The sequence below is a fragment of the Coenobita brevimanus genome, chromosome 12 (genome assembly GCF_032717465.1).
Source record: "Coenobita brevimanus isolate Jiangsu-jjx chromosome 12, ASM3271746v2, whole genome shotgun sequence".
In the NCBI taxonomy this organism is placed as follows: domain Eukaryota; kingdom Metazoa; phylum Arthropoda; class Malacostraca; order Decapoda; family Coenobitidae; genus Coenobita; species Coenobita brevimanus.
In genome coordinates this window covers 2355001-2373992 of record NC_136965.1, presented here as the reverse complement: position 1 = coordinate 2373992, position 18992 = coordinate 2355001, and the positions used below count along the sequence as shown (strand labels likewise).

The following is an 18992-nucleotide window of genomic DNA, read 5'->3' as shown; positions in this document are numbered from 1 at the left end:
ACAGATATCCTTCCTTCCCATTCTTCCTTAGGCGACAGAGAATTTCCTTCCTTCTCATTCCTCCCTAAACGACAGATAGCATTCTTCCCTCTCATTCCTCCTCAAACGATAGGGTATCCTTCTCTTTCACTGTGCCCTGCCTTCCATATTCCTCATTCCTACCCACACGACAGAGAGTATCCTTCCATCTGATAATCCTCTGCTCTGAACTCCATAAAACTATCACATACAAAAAGTTCACGCCACACCTTCCATCATCACAGCAGGCAGAGAAGTGTCGCCGAACTTCTGCTCACACCTGTACGCTATACTCAAGGCCAGCACTACCATACCTGAGGGCGGTAGTAGTCTAATTAGAAACATACTCGGTGCGCAACCACAAAGTCCCGGGTTCGATTACCGGCCATGAGATCTTTGGACAAGGTAATCTATTCGTACCTACAGTTGAAATAGGGACCTGGGCGGTAAATTCGACGGTTGCGTGTCGTAGTCTGAGGGAAACTTGGGCCTTAGAACTGAAATGTCTGCCTTACTGACCCTCGTGTGGTGGACAGGCACAAATCTGACTCTTCTTTCTCCTAATGTAAATACTGTTGAAATGGGGTGTCGGTGGTGTATTGGTTAGCACATCGAGAAAACAACTAAAAGAGCCCGAGGTCGAATTTTTGGCCCGATCAGTTAACCCTCCCGAAAAAAAAAAAAAAAAAAAAAAAAAATCGCCTCCCCATGCCCCGGCAATACCAGTCTCACCACGGGAAGGCGTCCACCTCCATCATCACAAAGTCCATTATTTTCAAGCACAAAGTCTGAGAAATTCTAAATACACACTCAAATACACTCAGAGTTCAAAGTTTATTAAATTCTGACCCAACTGTACATACACCTTCCAAAAAAATTCTCAGTACAAATCCACGCACAAATTCTGAGTAACGTACGAATCTAGGCAAAAATTCTCAGTACAAATCTAAACACAAATTCTCAGTACAAATCTGCGCACAAATTCTCGGTACAAATCTGCGCACAAATTCTCAGTACAAATCTGCGCACAAATTCTCGGTACAAATCTGCGCACAAATTCTCAGTACAAATCTAAGCACAAATTCTCAGTACAAAGCTAAGCACAAATTCTCAGCACAAAGCTAAGCAGAAATTCTCAGTACAATTTTAAACAATTTCTCAGTACAAATCTAAGCAGAAATTCTCAGTACAATTCTAAACACAAATTCTCAGTACAAATCTAAACACAAATTCTCAGTACAATTCTAAACACAAATTCTCAGTACAATTCTAAACACAAATTCTCAGTACAATTCTAAACACAAATTCTCAGTACAAATCTAGGCACAAATCCTGAGTAGTAATTTGCAACAGACACGACCCCCTCAAAACAGTTCCCCCAAAGATTATATTCTAGACAATTTCGCCTTGGATATCGTGGTTCACCTTTTTCCTTAATATTTTTTTAATTACTTGAAATATACGGGAGACTGTCATTTCTGGCTATTCGCTGTCGTGTGTCGAATTTAGTTAGCGACAATGAGGGAGAGGGAAAGCTGAAGTGGTGGAATAAGAGAGGAGGGTGAGTAGGAAAGAGGGGAGGGAACGGGGAAAGAAGGAAGGGGAAGGAAGAGGGAAAGTAGGGAGGGGCCGGAGGGGGAGGGAAGGGGAAAAGAAGGGAGAAAGAGGGAAGGGGAGGAAAGACGGGCGAGGAGGGGAGGAAAGACGGGCGAGGAGGGGAGGGAAGAGAGGGGGAGGAAAGCTGGGAGGGGAGGGAATTCAAGAAGAAATGAAGAGAGAACTGAACGAAAGAGAAAATAAGAAGACATGAGAAGAGAGGAGAAAAGTGGAGAAGAGAGGGAGGGGAAGGACGAGGGGAAGGGAGGGGAAAGAAAACTGAAGATTAGGAGAGAAGAGGAGACAAGGGGAGGGGAGAAGAAGAAAGAGGAGAGAGGTGAAGGGAAGGGAAGGGAAGGGAGTTGAGGGGAGGAGAACAGACTGTAAAAGGAAAGTATCTGAAAAAGGAAAAGGAAAAAAGGAAGACACAAGAACGGAGGAAAGCAGAAGAGGACATAAATGATGAAAGAAGAGAAGAGAGGGAGGGAAGAAAGGAAATAGATGAAAGAGAAAAGAAAGAAGAAGAGACAGGAAGAAGAAAAGAGAGAGACACAGAAGAAAGCAGAAGGGGAATGGCAGTACAGATGTAATTACAAGAGACTCCTTCCATTACTGTACTATCAGGTGTCATTCCTTAGCTAATTAACACCTTAGGTCTGATTACACATTTGTCATTATAATCTTGTCTCTAAAAAATATGGTTTATCTTTATGGACATTTTAGAACTGGAGTTAGAAAAAGTTAGATGTGCTCTCTCTCCCTCTCTCTCTCTCTGCTAGAAATCTATACTAAGCTGAATAACATGGCCTAACGGTAGCAAAAAATAGGAAAATACAGAATAATGTTGTTAAAGCAGCCTGGCAATAGCACGGTCAAAATGAAAAAAGGCGTCATTAACCTTAAATTACGACTAAATTGAAGTCTCTATCATTCCCCTGAACACCTGTAATTACGTCCAAAATCACACAGCATCTCTCAGCTCTTCTTAAACACTGTAAGAAAGCCGTGTGGAATAATCTTAAGGTCATCTGTGGTGGCGATAAATTTTGTGGGTGTGTGTGTTTGTGTGAGAGGGAGAGGGAAAGAGAATAAAATAAACATTAAAGGGGACGCATCTTGTGGTTGTTTGTGTGTGAGGAAAGGGAAAGAGAATAGAATAAAGATGAAAGGAGGAATGCGCTGTGGTTGAGTGAGTGGACGGAGAGTGGGAATAGGATGAAGAAGAAAGGAGGAATGCTTTGTGATTGTCTAAGTGAGAGGAAAGGCAGTGAGAATAGGATAAAGAAAGGAGAAATGCTTTGTGGCTGTTTGTGTGAGTGGACGGGGAGTGAGAACAGGATAAAGAAGAAAGGAGAAATGCGCTGCGGTTGTGTGAGTGGACGGGGAGTGAGAATAATATAAAGATGAAAGGAGAAATGCTTTGTGATTGTTGGTGTGAGTGGACGGGGAGTGGGAATAGGATAAAGATGAAAGGAGAAATGACTTGTTGTTGGTGTGAGAGGACGGGGAGTGAAAAAAAAAGAGATGAAAGGAAAACTATACCTCAGTCATTCAACCACACCTTTTACCATCATCTTTTGGGTACCGCCAGACGATTTTATTCAGCCTTGTGAGACCTTTTGACCCTCTGGCGGTTAAGGTGACAGATTCAGTGCTGAGGGAAATCTCTGTCTCTCTCGTGGTTATGTCCAGTATTGCCTTATTTCGCGACGGTATTGCTTTATTTCGCGACAGATGAGGATGTGGCAGGGAGAGGATGCTATTTACCTCAGGCGGTCCCCAGTGACACGGGTGAGGGGACAGGGGGTAGTAAATGATCATCGTGTTCTGCTGGGCTTCACGTCAGGGAGGCTGGGGGTGTGGAGACGTTTACCCCTACTGAGAAGATGTCACGGGAAAATTGCTCTCTCTCCCTCTCTCTCTCTCTCTCTCTCTCTCTCTCTCTCCAGGATCACTACTTACTATCCTGTCGAGATCTCACTATAGTCCTTAGAAAGTCCATATTCTTACACTGGATCTTAATTTTCTGTCCTCTTGAAGTCTCTCTATTCGTTTTATTAAAGAAATTACAGAGCTTCATAAAACTCATCCGTCTGTCTGTCTGTCTGTCTGTCATTTTATATACAATGCCAAAATAATCTTAACATTATTCTTTTCAGTAATAAAGTTATAATAATTTTTCTGTTGGCGTAGCATTCTTCCGTCAAATTCAAGTGCGGTAGTAGTAGTAGTAGTAGTAGTAGTAGGAGGAGGAGGAGGAGGAGGAGGAAGGCAATCAGCAACAAAATGGAGGAAAGGTCAAGGAAGTTTGGGCCTTAGACAGAAGATGCTCTCTCTCTCTCTCTCTCTCTCTCTCTCTCTCTCTCTCGGCTTTTTCCTTATTCGGAGCCTGTTTTGATATTATTTTGCGCTGAGTTCAGATAATCCTGCTGACATCACTACCACGGAGGGCAGCTCAGCATCCCTCCCTCAGTCACCCCCGTTTATCTCTTTTGTTGCATTTTTACCTATGTCGTTTGGGGTCAGGTATATGAGAGTAGGGCGTGCTTAGCTTTAGTTATATTCCTCAAAGTAAATCTCTCTCTCTCTCTCTCTCTCTCACACACACACACACACACACACACACACACACACACACACACACACACACACACACACATACACACGGTAATAAGAGCATCGCACCCCACAATCCCACCCCACCACCCCCACTGCTCTCCGCCCCGCCTTATACAGTGTTCCAGGGGCGGATGACTAAGGCCCTGAGATGTGCAGTGTCGTGGTATTAACATTTCCTCCTACTCCGACCTCCCTGGGTGTTTGTGTGTGTGCAAGAGGAAGGAAGGAAGGAAAGAAGGAAGGAAGGAAGGAAGGAAGCCTGGAAGGAAGGAAAGAAAGCTGGAAGGAAGGAAGGAAAGAAGGCTGGAAGGAAGGAAAGATGGCGGGAAGGAAGGAAGGAAAGAAGGAAGGAAAGAAGGAAGGAAGGAAAGAAGGCTGGATGGGAGGAAAGATGGCTGGAAGGAAGGAAGGAAAGAAGGAGGGAAGGAAAGAAGGCTGGATGGAAGGAAAGAAAGCTGGAAGGAAGGAAGGAAGGAGTGAGGGAGGGAGGGAGGGAAGAAAGGAAGGAAGGGAGGAGAGCTGAAGACACTGCCCTAACCTAACCTAACCCAATCTAACCTGGCCAAACCTCACCAATCTAGTCAACCCAAACCTAACAACCAAAAGAGACAGGAAAATTCTACAGCCATCTTTTCAGGCCATTCCTGCAAAAAATATCTTGGCTACGATGGAGAACTGATCGTAAGTTTGTGTATCTACGTATCTGGAGATTTCGTAACACCGTATCTTTAGCGATTTATCCTGTACATTACACTCAACATCCTCTTTTGTCCCTGATGCAAACTATGTTGATATTAAAACAATAAAATAAATATAAGAAAATGCTAAGGTGTAAAAAGCAAAATAAATCACAAAGGAAAAGGTGTTACGGAGCCATGTATGCAAGCTAGAATACTGCCCTTTGCCCAGAGAGAGAGAGAGAGAGAGAGAGAGAGAGAGAGAAGGGGGGGGGGAAGTAGGTAGGGCACTGGCAGGCATCCGGGTAGAGGGTGATTTGCGGCTGAGTGGGTCCGCCTAGATGCTGTTGAGGGAAGGGAGAGGGAGCTAGGGAGAGAAGGGAGAATAGGGAGGGAGAAGGGAGAATAGGGAGGGAAAGAAGGAAGAATAGGGAGGGAGAGAAGGAAGAACAGGGATTGTGAAGGAAGGGAGAAGGAAGAATAGGGAGGGAGAAAGAAAATGGGGAGGAAAAGGGAGAATATCGTAGGGAGGGAGAAGGAAGAATAGGGAGGACGAAGGAAGAATAGAGAGGGAGAAGGAAGAATAGGGAGGAAGAAGGGAGAATACCGTTGGGAGGAAAGAGTTAATTGGGAGATGTAATACAGGGAGGGAAAAGGAGAATGTGAGGGAAAAGGGAGAGTAGGAAAAGAGAGCATGCGAAGGAAGTGGGAAGAATAGGGAGGGGAAGGGAGAATAAGGAGGGAGAAGGAGAGTAGGCAAAGAAAGGGGGCAGAGAGAGAATGGGAGAGAAACGAGACAAAGGAAAGATGACAGGAAAAAGGAAAGGAAGAATGAGATGTTATGCCAGTAGAGGAAAAGGAGAGGGAAGAGGAAAAAGATAAGGTGAGAAAGGAAGGTAGGAACGATAGGTGGACAGGGGAATGAAGGGAAGAATAAGTGATAAGAAGAAAGGGGATGGGGTAATGGGAGAAAGACTGGACAGGAGTAAAGTTTCTCGAGCAAGTGGAATCATATGACATCTGAGACAAACTGCGGAGTAGGTATTCCAGCCAAAGTACCAAGTGTGGGATGAGGTAGAGGGTGAAGTTATATGTGAGGCAAGAGAAGGGTAGGGCATATAGAAGGCACAGAGGGTAAAGAAGACAGATGAAGTGGAAAGTGGTTTGGTGTATATTAGAAGGACGACAGGACAGACAGATGGCACAGATGGTGAGGTGGACAGTGATATGGTGTAGGTGTGGTTACTTGTGGGCTGTCGTTAACTTGCAAGCGTCCCCCTCACAAACTCAAAGTCAGTCAGTGGACCTTGAATCCACCACACTGCAGAATCCTTCGAGTGTGAGACCAGCACCATACCGACCGAACCACCGGGTCTCCAGTATAAGGTGAGTGGACTGCATCTCCCACGCCCTCCCCTCCCCCCCTTCAAACACCTCCTCCCCTTCTCTCTCTGTGTAGGGAAGGAACCAGGTGTAGGCGGGGCAGGCGTGAGTATAAAAAGGGTGTGTGTGTGTGGGTGTGGCTGTGGGTGGGTGTGCACATGAGTATGGGTGTGGGTAACGGTGTGAGTGTGGGGGTGGGTATGTGTGTGGATGTGGAAGTGGCTGGGGGAAGTGTTGGGCAAGGGATGTGAGAAGCAGAAGTGTGGGCAGTGTAGGGGCAGGAGTGGGGATGAAATATTTTGGGTATGGGGTGTAAGGCGAGATGATATGGGCAAGAGGGAGGCGATTATATAAAGAGGATGCTGGGTAAGTGTGTGGGTAGGGGTGTGCGTAAGGCTGTGGGTAGGGGTGTGGGTAAGTGAGTGGGTAGGGGTGTGGGTTATATAAGCAACCATGTCTACTACTCCGTGTCCCTACATCTCCAGAAAACACCTTCTCTTCGACTCCTGTATAAATGGATTTCCTTGCCTTTCATCCTTCGAGACTTCATGTTGGTGGGCAAGGGTGTGGACAGAGAGAGACAGGACAAGAGTTTGGGCACAGGGAGAGAGGGCAAGAGTTTGGGCAGAGGGAGACAGGGCAAGAGTTTGGGTATAGGGAGACAGGGCAAGAGTTTGGCCAGAGGGAGAGAGGGCAAGGGTGTGTGCAGAGCAAGCTAGGGCAATGAGTAATCTAGTGGGCTCGCCAAGGTCTCTCAGGCGTGCTTAGGAAAGGCAGTTAACTCCAGCAAAAGACACGATAAATGAGGAAGGTTAAGAAGACACGAAGAGAGAAGTTTTAGAAATACCCAGAAGAAAAATTACAGACACAGGAAAAACTGAACACGAATCAGGAAAATTTAACATACAGCCAAACTTCAAAGGAAAGATTGCAATGAACGAGTCAGGTCTTGCACCAAACAGGATGGTGAAAGGAAATTTGGGAACTGAACACGAGCTGGAAAGATATCTAAAAATTGCACATCTGACGAAAAACTGAACATAAATCACGTAAAAAAAAATCCAGAATGAAAAATAAGTTTGGAAGTTTGAGAGGAAAGACTAAAGTAAAAATCTGTCAACTGAGGTAACCTGGTGAGTGGAAAGACATGAAAGGACACTGAGAGGGAAATATATATGTAAAAAGTTGCATCACTGAGGAAAAAGACCATAAATGAACGGAAAAAGACCCACATCTGAAAATACCTAAGCAGTGTGTCGCGGGAGGAAAGAAAATAACGTAGGGAAATGATACATGAGGAAATTCTGAGCAAAATAAAATATGGAAAAAGAAAAATGGTATATAAACATAGGTCCAAATCTCATCCCTTATGAATCTCTCTCTCTCTCTCTCTCTCTCTCTCTCTCTCTTTCACACACACACACACACACACAACGTCTAGTCGAGTGGTAGTGAAAGTAAGTCCCTCTCGAGTAACCACACCCAGCATCTGCTATCTAATTATTCAGTTGCTACCATCTCTCTCTCTCTCTCTCTCTCTCTCTCTCTCTCTCTCTCTCTCTCAAGTATTACCCATACATCTAGGTAAATAATGTTACGCTTTTTAAAGTTAGAGTAAAATCAACAGAGAGAGAGAGAGAGAGAGAGAGAGAGGTATTTGCATATGCTTCTGTGTGTGTGTGTGTGTGTGCGTGGATGGATACCGGGAGAGCAAACTTACACATGTGTATATAACTGTACCGTGAAAGTTAATGTATGTGTATGAACGTAAGACTATGTATGTATGTACGTATGTATGTATCCGAATGTGCACACGACTATGCATGTAAGTACCACACTGTGACAAAGACTGCATTGGTAAGTTGTGTGTACATAATTGCATGTATGTATATGTGTATGTATGTATAAACGTGCAAAGTATAACTGCTGTGTAAAAGAATGAGTGTGCACTGGTAAGCTAATGAATGTGTATGGCTATGTATGTCTGCATGTATGTGTGTGACTGTATGTGCGTATAACTGTGTGCGTACATATAGCTGTAATCTGCAAAACAGTGAGATATTACTGGCAAGCTTTATGATTATGTACGGCTGTGTGTGTACCTTACCCATCTGTGTATACCTGCATGTGCGTGTGTCTGTCAGCGCGTGTGTACTAGGGAAAACCACAGACCTTTCACTGGTTCTGTGTGTGTGTGTGTGTGTGTGTGTGTGTGTGTGTGTGTGTGTGTGTGAAGACTATACAGATAATGACAGAAATAGACACCAGGATATATGCAGTATGTATGTATGTATGTATGTATGTGTGTGTGTATGTATGTGTGAACGGTATGTAAAGAGAGTGAGAGAGGAAGAGGAAGTGGTGGTAGGAAGCTGTGCGTGAGGATACCAGATTGAACTCTCTCTCTCTCTCTCTCTCTCTCTCTCTCTCTCTCTCTCTCTCTCTCCCTCTCTCAATACAAAACACACCTTATCTAACTTTTCAGAAACAATACCATTTTTCGCTACATAAAAATCAATACAAAAAAATCCAGCCCTAATTCTACCTTTCCTACAAAATTTCCTTCACGTATTGTAGTCCTGAAAGGTGTTGCTTCTCCCAGTTTTCCTGTACCGCTAATGATCGGAGGATATGGAGGGTGGGGGAGAGCTTTATGCTATCCTATCTTATATTTGAAGTCACGGAGATGGAGAAATGGTTTATCAGTGTAAAAATTGATTCACTTTCTCTCTCTCTCTCTCTCCCTCCCTCCCTCTCTCTCTCTCTCTCTCTCTCTCTCTCTCTCTCTCTCTCTCTCTCTCTCTCTCTCACGTCCGGGCTGCCACTCACCCCAGCCTCTCCTCAAACACCCCACCCCTTCCTTGTTTACACCTCCTATACCGTAACACTACTTCCCTACCTCACCCCTGTTTGAAACGACGCGAGTTCGATCCGAGGCTGGCGGAGGTAATAAAATCGTAAAGGGGAAATCTTAGGAAAACCCCAAGACGCCAAGTTACTCAAGAGGTCAACTCAATTTCCAAGGTGAGCTACGGTGCGGCGGGATGAAGGGGTTCCGGTAGGCGATGAAGCCCAATTATACGATTATTACCACAAGCCGCGGACGGGTCGTAAAAAGACATGTTCCCGTCGCGATAATAAGGATGTCGCTAATCGTGAGTGTCATAGAGAGAGATACGTGGCTGGCAAGTGGTTTGGGAAGTGGTCTGAAAGGTCGCGGGTTCGATCTTACACTAGACCGAGAACAGTATATTTGAGTTTCTTTATAACATGACTTATTATCCACCCAACCCACCGACATGTTATTTAAAAATCCCCATTATCACTACATCAGCCCTGAATGAGGCAGCCCTGGCATGTATTCCGTACTGACAGTTGGTATTAGCGCCAAAGTGGTGACATGTGAATGAATGTATGTAAGAGGACTGCTGGGCCTTGGGGAACGGGAAGTCAAGTCTATGCTCAGAGTCGGACACTAAAAATAAGCAAATAAAAAATAAATAAAATAGATAACTCGAAAAAGACCGATCGATAGATGAAAAAGATATCACCAGTATTCATTTAAAAAAAAAAAAAAGATATAAATTGGACTGATAAATGGATAGATGAAGAAAGTAGTTATGTCTTGGAGGGAACAGACAGCATAGGCGTATCCACTGATGTCAAAGAATTCATCGATATGTTTTTAATTCCTTTACGGCTATGAATTCTTTTAGGTGAGAAAAATCGTCCGTTTGAGAGACCGAATTACTTAAAGCCTTTATAAGTGTTAAGTGCGATTTTGTACTTACACCTCTTGTAGGACGGTAAAAGATGCACGTAACTTACCTGAGAAAAGAAAAAGGTTTATCATTCATACAAGGAAAGTTATTATTTACCAACATTCAGTGAAATAAAAATAATAATAATAATAATAACAACAACAACAACAACAACAACAACAACAACAATAATAATAATAATAATAATAACAATAATAATAAGTGAAATTACTTGCTGACACACTAGGTAATTCTGTCTCTACTCCAAGTTTCATTATAATCCATCGTACTGTTCTGGAGGGGTTTAATGCCAGACAGACCAATAGACAGATAGACAGGCAGGCAGGCAAGCAGAGAAGCAGGCAGGCACGAAAGGCAGACAGAAAATCACACAGCAGACAAAGACAGAAACAGACAGACAAACAGACAGATAGACAGGCAGGGAGGCAGGGAAATAAACAGAAAGGCAGTCAGACACACACACAGACCCGCAGACAGACAAACCCCACCATCCAAGGCATCTCGCAGGGGTACATATGTGGCAGGATTTTAACATATAGTGTGGGTAGTGCAGGTCGACATTCCACGTCCGTCGACCCTAAGGAGGCAAGGACTTCCACGTACTGCTATTCGCTACTCGTTCATCTCCGGCCAATTAGAGGTCGTAGTCTTAAGCCACTGATCGCCAGGGTGTGCGCAAACCACCAATTTCTGACACTCATTTGTTAATCCCAGGATGAGGGTAGAACATGCCTCGCTTCTCTGCCTCACCGCTGGATACCCTGTGTAACATTTTTTTAACGCAAAGAGAAAAAGACAAAGAATGCAAACCTGACACACACACACACACACACACACACACACACACACACACACACACACACACACACACACACACACACACAGGTGCTTTATTTTCGAGATGCCTGGACACATTACGTTTAACAGAGAGGAGGTCATAGGCAGAGGGATATAAAGACTGAGAAAGACAGCTCCCCAGCCGACCCACTCCGTACATACAGGAATTGGTTAACTCCTGCATTAAGGTGTTGGACTGAAAAGGGGTGAGAAATTAACCGTAGCTTGAATATACGTGTCATCATACTGAAAGGGTAAAGAAATGAAGTGGGGAGCCAGAACAATCTCCTCATCTCCCCTCACCTCCCCTCTCGCTTCCTCCTCCCCTCATCTCACCACCCCATTCTTCCCACCCTCCTCCTCGCATTCTGCTCTTCCCTCACCTCCTATCTTCCTCGTTCCTTTCCTATCCCATCCCTCCCTTCCTCTCCCCCTCTTCTCCCTCCCCCACAACAATTACACGCGTTCTGTCACACGGGCTCATAATTACCCGGGCACACCGACTGTCATTACGCTTCAGTGGCCGGTCAAGCATCCGGGTGTGTGGGGTCTGGGCTGGTTTTGTGTTCCGCTATACTGGACAGGAACACTGATATCATGCACTTACAAGGACAAGTTATGCATGACCCAACTGATATGCATTTACACACACAAGTTATGCATGACCCAGCTGATATCATGCATTTACACGGATAACCTATGCATGATCCAGCCACAAAGCACACACAGACAGCATACAGTTACCTCAGCCAACGCCTATAAAAGTATTGATTTAATGCAGTATTTCCTCTCTTTTTTTTTTTTTTTTTTTTTTAATGTGAGGAAGAAGGAACCAAAGGCAATGCGCCCGCAAAACTGTTCCTTCCAAGAGAAAAACAAAATGCAAGAGAGAGCCATATTCAAGATCCATTCATTTCGAGATGCCTGGACACACTGCGTTTGAAAGACGAGATCATAGGAAGCAGGAAATACAGACAGAGGGAGACAGTTCCAGAGTTGACCTGTTGCATAAATGAAGGACTGGGAGTAACGGTTAACTCTTGCATTAGAGAGTTGGACAGAAAAGGGGTGAGAGTTTGCTGCTAGACGGGTGCTACGCGCCCTTGCTTGCCAGACGAATACTTTTATGTCCTCCCTTTGTCAGAACAAAGCTGTTAGAATCATTAACAACCTTGCCATTACAAATGAACTACCTCCCCTACAAGTAAGAAGGAATGTTGCCTCCCTTGCATTATTTTACAGATATTTTCATGGCAAATGCTCAGACGAAATTGCGTCCATTGTGTCACCTCTCCATGCCTTCCCTCGTGCTACACGGACATCTGGTAGCGCTCATGACTTGAACGTCACTCAGCCATATTGCAGAACTTCTGTCTATCAGAATTCTTTCATTATCCGAACCGCATCTCTCTGGAACTCGCTTCCCCGGAGTTGTTTTCTCCCCACACTTCAACCTACAGCTGTTCAAGTCCAGCTGTTACAGATATCTTATGATTGGAGGACGCCAATAATTTGGTGTATGGATTATTTTTATTATTTTTTCCCTCCTCTGTTCTGTAATTAAAAAGAAAAAAAATCTCAGGGACCGCATACCTCCTCCAGAGCAAAAATATATATGATTTAGGCCTACAATCAAATTCTAATCCACCTCAAAATATAATCAACACTTCCTTGACTCACTGTCCACCTATCCACCAGATTTCATTACGTCTCATTACAACTTCTTGAAATATCTTGTCCATAAACATACAAACAGACACGAGTGAATACATATTGTTGGCGAGGATATACAGACGTCATGGTGTGTGTGTGTGTGTGTGTGTGTGTGTGTGTGTGTGTGTGTGTGTGTGTGTGTGTGTGTGTGTGTGTGTGTGTGTGATGGTAACTAGTACGAAAAAAAAAAACTATAACTAAGCAAAAATGTATCATCAACTTACACTAACGAAAAACAAAAAAATCAGTTTGTCAATAATACGACACTGAGATGTAGTAAAGAATAATAAGGAAACGTAGTAAAAATGCAAGATTCAATAAGTCAATAATAAGGTACTGAGATGTAGTAAAGAATAATAAGGAAACGTAGTAAAAATCAGTATCTGTGGCTGTAATTCGCGTGACCTATGATGACGTGGACTATAACAACTGCTTCGCATATTTTTTTTGGAGGTCAGGCAACCACAAACTCTTAAACTCAACTTGTCATCGTTATCAAGGCTTGCTACACTGCCAACACACACACACACACACACACACACACACACACACACACACACACACACACACACACATGTCCAAAAGAGAAACACATCACACTAAAAGAATGGACGGAACAGTGAAAAAAAACATAATATAACGAAACAGAAGTGCATATTGGAGAAAGTGTCGAGAAAATGAATTTAAGTGGATCGGGAGGAGTGTGAGGTTGAGTGTGATTGCAACATGAGTCGAGATCAACACAGCAAATTGCAAAATGGAATGCAGGTTGAACTGGATGCAAGGCAGTGGCAAAGAAGTGAGACAAAGATGCTGGGAAGGCGTGAAAGAGACAAAGATGCTTGGAAGGCGTGAAAGATTTGGTATGGTGCTCTATCGTGAGGATTGTTTCGCGCGTCCATCGTTACTGTGTTACTATAACCACGGTACTTACACTATACCACACAGCTCATAAAATACCCGATCCCACATCACCACACCTCATACCACACATATAACATACTACATCCCACTTTATTGCGCTATACTCACATCATTATACTCCCTACCACACACCTCACAACACACTCACACCACACCACACTACATCACACATGCAACGCCACACCTCAACACTACACCACACACCAGACCCAAACACAGCACATTTTAGATTCCACTCCACTCAATCACGTCCCACATCACACCACAAACCACATCACATCTCACCACAGCACACTCCACACCCTACCCCATCACACCACACTAAACCTATGACTATTCCAGTCCATTCCATACCTTACACACACACACACACACACACACACACACACACACACACACACACACACACACACACACACATTTCATACAACACCTTCCATGACCAACGCTGGGAGGGAAAAGTCAACTCACCTCTGTACCTCAAATTACCTAGATAGATAGATAGATAGAGAGAGAGAGAGAGAGAGAGAGAGAGAGAGAGAGAGAGAGAGAGAGAGAGAGAGAGAGAGAGAGAGAGAGAGAGAGAGAGAGAGAGAACTAAACTGACAGAAACAAACCTGAATTAATCATGTCAGCATCAGGACACGGATGAAATGACCCGAAGGAAAATAATAAAAAAAAACGAAAATATAAGAAAAAGACAGAATACAACGCAAGGACACTGAGACAAATCCGCCATGACAAATAGCAACATCGAGGCTTCTGGACCCAATCGAAGGGGACTGCGAGGCTGCGTACAACTGATATTCGCCACACATACCAAAAAACAGCTGTCATTTTAGGGACCCAAAATAAACAGCTGTCATTTTAGGAACCGAAAATAAACAGCTGTCATTTAACGAACCAAAACTAAACAGCTGTCATTTTAGGAACCGAGAATAAACAGCTGTCATTTTAGAAACCCAAAATAAACAGCTGTCACTTTAGGAATCCAGAATAAACAGCTGTCACTTTAGGAACCAAAAATAAATTGCTGTCATTTTAGGAACCCAAAATAAACAGCTGTCATTTTAGGAACCGAAAATTTAGTCGTTTCACCCTTCAACTTGGCCCAGATTTTTGCCTTTAAATTATTTCATGCTGACCCGTGAGAGACTAATAACGTGGCCCTACACCCTTGCCACAGCACTTCTTCGTGACTTGCATCATATTCTAACGCTGATCTCGTTGCATGTATTAAAAAAGGAGAGACGACAATTTTAGGCCATGTCAGAGTCAAACGGGGTACAGTCACATCCACCTCTTCAGTGCCGTAAAATTTGTTCTGGTCTTGTTTCCGCTAGATGATTTGACTTAGCTTGTAGAAGACTGTCTGAAAGAGAGTTCCAAGGCAGGGGCATGACACAGCTTTCTGTCTTTGAATTTCGCTAAAAAATAAATAAATAAATAAATAAATCTTCAACTAAACCTCCGCCGACGCCAATGAGGTTTATGATTTACTGACATAATTCCTTTTTCTTACCAGACCAATACTTTTACGGTCTCACATACTCATTTAATTCTACGGTCTTCATCTTCCCCGTTTCACAATCTCACATAGTACATACCCCCAACAACGATAATAAAATTCCAGCGCATGTTGTAAGTTAATCGATGTGGGCTTAGTGAAGGGCTGGATAATAAAAAAATGAACAACTCATGTAGTCCTAATCTTTCTTTTCCCCTTAAAGGTTGCAACATTGTCAACATTTGCAACTTCCTGCGTAAAAGAGAAAGTGTCCTTATCTCAGGCATAGCGCTGTAGGTCCTTGTGTGTGTGTGTGTGTGTGTGTGTGTGTGTGTGTGTGTGTGTGTGTGTGTGTTCTTTTCCTGACATGATACAGCTTACATATTCACACACACACACACACACACACACACACACACACACACACACACACCCTAACCTTGAAGTAATTCCGGCCAGAGCCACCCCAACCACAAACGGGTAGGGTAACCAACACATTAACCCATTCACTAAAAGCACCTCTATTTTTTCTCCCTATTACATCCAGACTCACTTATACTTCCTTTGCATTCCTTTGTATTCCTATGCACTCCCTTGTACTCCTTGGTTTGCTTTCCTTTGTACTGGGTGTCTTTGTGTCTTTGCTACCTGTATATGGGTTCTCTCAAGCTCCCCCCCCCAAAAAAAAAAGGGGGGGGAAGCCATCTTGGTGGTGAAGGAGTTTGGGTGAATGTATTATGGTGAAAAAAACACCTGACCACAACTTACCCCTGACATTTGACCCAACCAGGACAGTAATTAACCCCCTACCTCTTCCCCCTCTCCCTGACCCCCCTTACCCCTGCCCCTAACCCCACCCTTTCCCTCTCCCTCACTTCCCTCAACCTCCCTCCTTTGTCCACTTGAGTACTGTTTCACCCTGCCTATCCCCTAACCCTTCTCCCTTCACCCTCTATCCACCCTTTACCCCTTCCCCTTATCCACCTTACTCGGCCCCTTAACCCCCCTTGTTCTGCCCATTTCGGTACTACTCTTCGGGCCAGACACAAGAACAGGAGAGAGGGAAAGGAAGGAGAGGAAAGAAGGTAACGTGATGGAGAGGGAAGAAATGGAAGAGGTGGAGAGGAGGGATGGTAAGGGATGAAGTTAGATTCTGTGTGTGTGTGTGTGTGTGTGTGTGTGTGTGTGTGTGTGTGTGTGTGTGTGTGTGTGTGTGTGTGTGTGTGTGTGTGTGTGTGTGAGGAAGGTGAGACTCGGGATACACCACTCATTACCTCTCAACAAACACCTGAGTCCCAGCACTCCCCTCACTCTACATCCGGGTAGGGGGATTTCCATTTTCCTCACCCTGCAACCAGACGATTTTATTCAGCATAGAGGGAGACGTCGGTATGGGGCTATTCAATCTATCATTCCCACTACAAGACGATTTCACGCAGCTTAAATACGAAGAATTAAGGATCTACACTACCTCCTTTCAATTGACCTATTCTTTTTACATCCAGACGATTTCCTTTAGTTTGGGACAGTCGTCTTGATAATATAACTCTATAAACCCCTATTTTCTTCCTCGTACCAGACGATTTTATTCAGCTAAGGGGAGACATCGTAAAATCAGTGTCCATTAACCCCTCCAATTATTCTAACCCTCCTACTACCAGACGATTTTACTTAGGTAGGAGACGTCAAAAAAATCCCCCTCAACCCTCCAGTAGCTATGATAACGCCTTTCATTTACTCTTTTCTAACCAAAGACGATTTCATTCAGCTAAGGACAGTCTTATCGAGCAGTACCATAGCGTCCCTTTACTTCTCGCTATTTCCAGACGGTTTTATTCAGCTTTGGGGTGGTTTTTCGTCCTCTGGGTGTTGAGAACTGTACTGCCACTTGGAAATAGTGAAACCTGAATATCTGTAGCCATAGTGCAATTCTGTCTCCTTACCCCTCATCCCCACACACTTATTTTGACCCCTTCCTCACACCACCTTTCATTCACACTCCTACACTTACACACTATCATATTCACTCTCACCTTCCCACACTCTCTGACACATCCTTCTCCTCATTCCTATTACATACTTACACACTGTCAGATTCACTCTCACCTTCCTCTGACACATCCTTCTCCTCATTCCTATTACACACTTACACACTATCATATTCACTCTCACCTTCCCTCACCCTCTGACACATCCTTCTCCTCATTCCTATTACACACTTACACACTGTCATATTCATTCTCACCTTCCCTCACCCTCTCACACATCCTCTTATTCACACTCCAATTACACTTTACACACTATCATATTCACTCTAACATTCCCCCACTCTCACCCCCTGACACATCCCCTCATTCACACTCCCACCACACACTTACACATCCCAATATACACTCACAGTCACCTTCATGTTGGCTCGCTCTTACCCTCTCAGACCACCTCACCCTCACACCCTTACACACTCATCTACATCAGCATCACCCTATCGTCCTCATCTTAACATCTCTCACCCTCAAAACACAACCTTTACATCCCCATTACTCTCTTACTCACCCTTCAAACACATATACCCGCACCCTAACCATTAACCACTCCTTACCCCCACCTCACCCTCACCCACTCCTCACCCCCACCTCACACTAAACCTCACCCTCATTCTCACCCATTCCTCACCCCCACCTCACATTCACTCTCATCCACTCCCTCATCTCTCTCTCACCCTCACCCCTCTCCCTCACCCTCACCCTCATCAGCGGTCAGTGAGTCGTGATTACGAATATTAACTCAGATAATTCAGTCCTTTTAATTCTTACGGTGATGCGCGTCCACAAAGCTCTCTTCGTCTCCAAACACTACACTATGGCAAATAAAAGAATATCCCTTGAAATTCTCAGTGTAGAGCAAATAGAAAATGTATCCTTACTCTGTGTGTGTGTGTGTGTGTGTGTGTGTGTGTGTGTGTGTGTGTGTGTGTGTGTGTGTGTGTGTGTGTGTGTGTGTGTGTGTGTGTGTGTGTGTGTGTGTGCTGTCGATTTGATACCCATGACTAAGAACTCTGATGTCAAATAGAGGAAAAATCTCTTAATAGTAGTGTTAGTGTTTGTAGTAGTAGTAGTAGCAGAAGTAGTAGTAGTAGTAGCAGTAGCCTGAATCCACCATCCTCCTATCGGGGGGATGGGAGGGAGTTGAGGGACGTTTGTATAACCCGGCAGTGAATCCCCTCACCTACATCAGTGCCACCACGAGAAGGCGTCCCTATCCTGCACCCCTCTCGTAGCGAAAACGGTAGATACAAAGCCCATTAATCTATCTAATATAATGACTTTTCCATTACACAGGGTCAGCACGTATAAAGAGGGATGCCTTCACGTGGTGGCACTAAAAAAAAAAAAAAAAAAAAAAAAAAAAAAGCAACAGGGGAAACTACAAACAGGTGTAAGACTCCCAGACCCTCCACCACGTGAGTCAGGTAATAATATAAACAATGCCAGGTAATGAGGTAAACAAAGACACAGGTAAAAAGGTAAATACACAGACACACACAAACCTTTCCACCACACAACACAAGACAATTAGATAAACACAGACCCAAAAACAAACACACAAACAACAACCTTCCGCCAGGTGAGACAGGTTAATGAGGTAAACACACAGACAGGAACCAAACAGAAGAAAGCGACACTCAGTGGATGCTAAGGAAAGTGGAAGGCGGGTACCGTATCCACCCAAACACCACTCCACACCACCCACCCTTCCACACGCCCATTGTTACCTTAAGTGTGGCATTGTTGGGGGGCGGTGGGGTTTGCTCTGTGTGTGTGTGTGTGTGTGTGTGTGTGTGTGTGTGTGTGTGTGTGTGTGTGTGTGTGTGTGTGTGTGTGTGTGTGTGCTAACTCCCAGTACTGTGAAATGTTCAGATGCAAGAGTTACACCGAC

At 44.2% G+C, this 18992-nt stretch overlaps 1 protein-coding gene across 1 annotated transcript in view; it reads right to left on the bottom strand.

Annotated features, from left to right (window-relative positions):
* Window positions 1–237: 237 nt before the first annotated feature.
* LOC145413690 (uncharacterized) overlaps window positions 238–18992 on the bottom strand; it is a 43698-nt gene continuing 24943 nt past the window's right edge. Inside the window, exon 5 of the mRNA XM_080283346.1 lies at window positions 238–332. Coding sequence (XP_080139472.1) covers window positions 238–332 — 95 coding nt within the window. The remainder of the gene's footprint in view (window positions 333–18992) is intronic.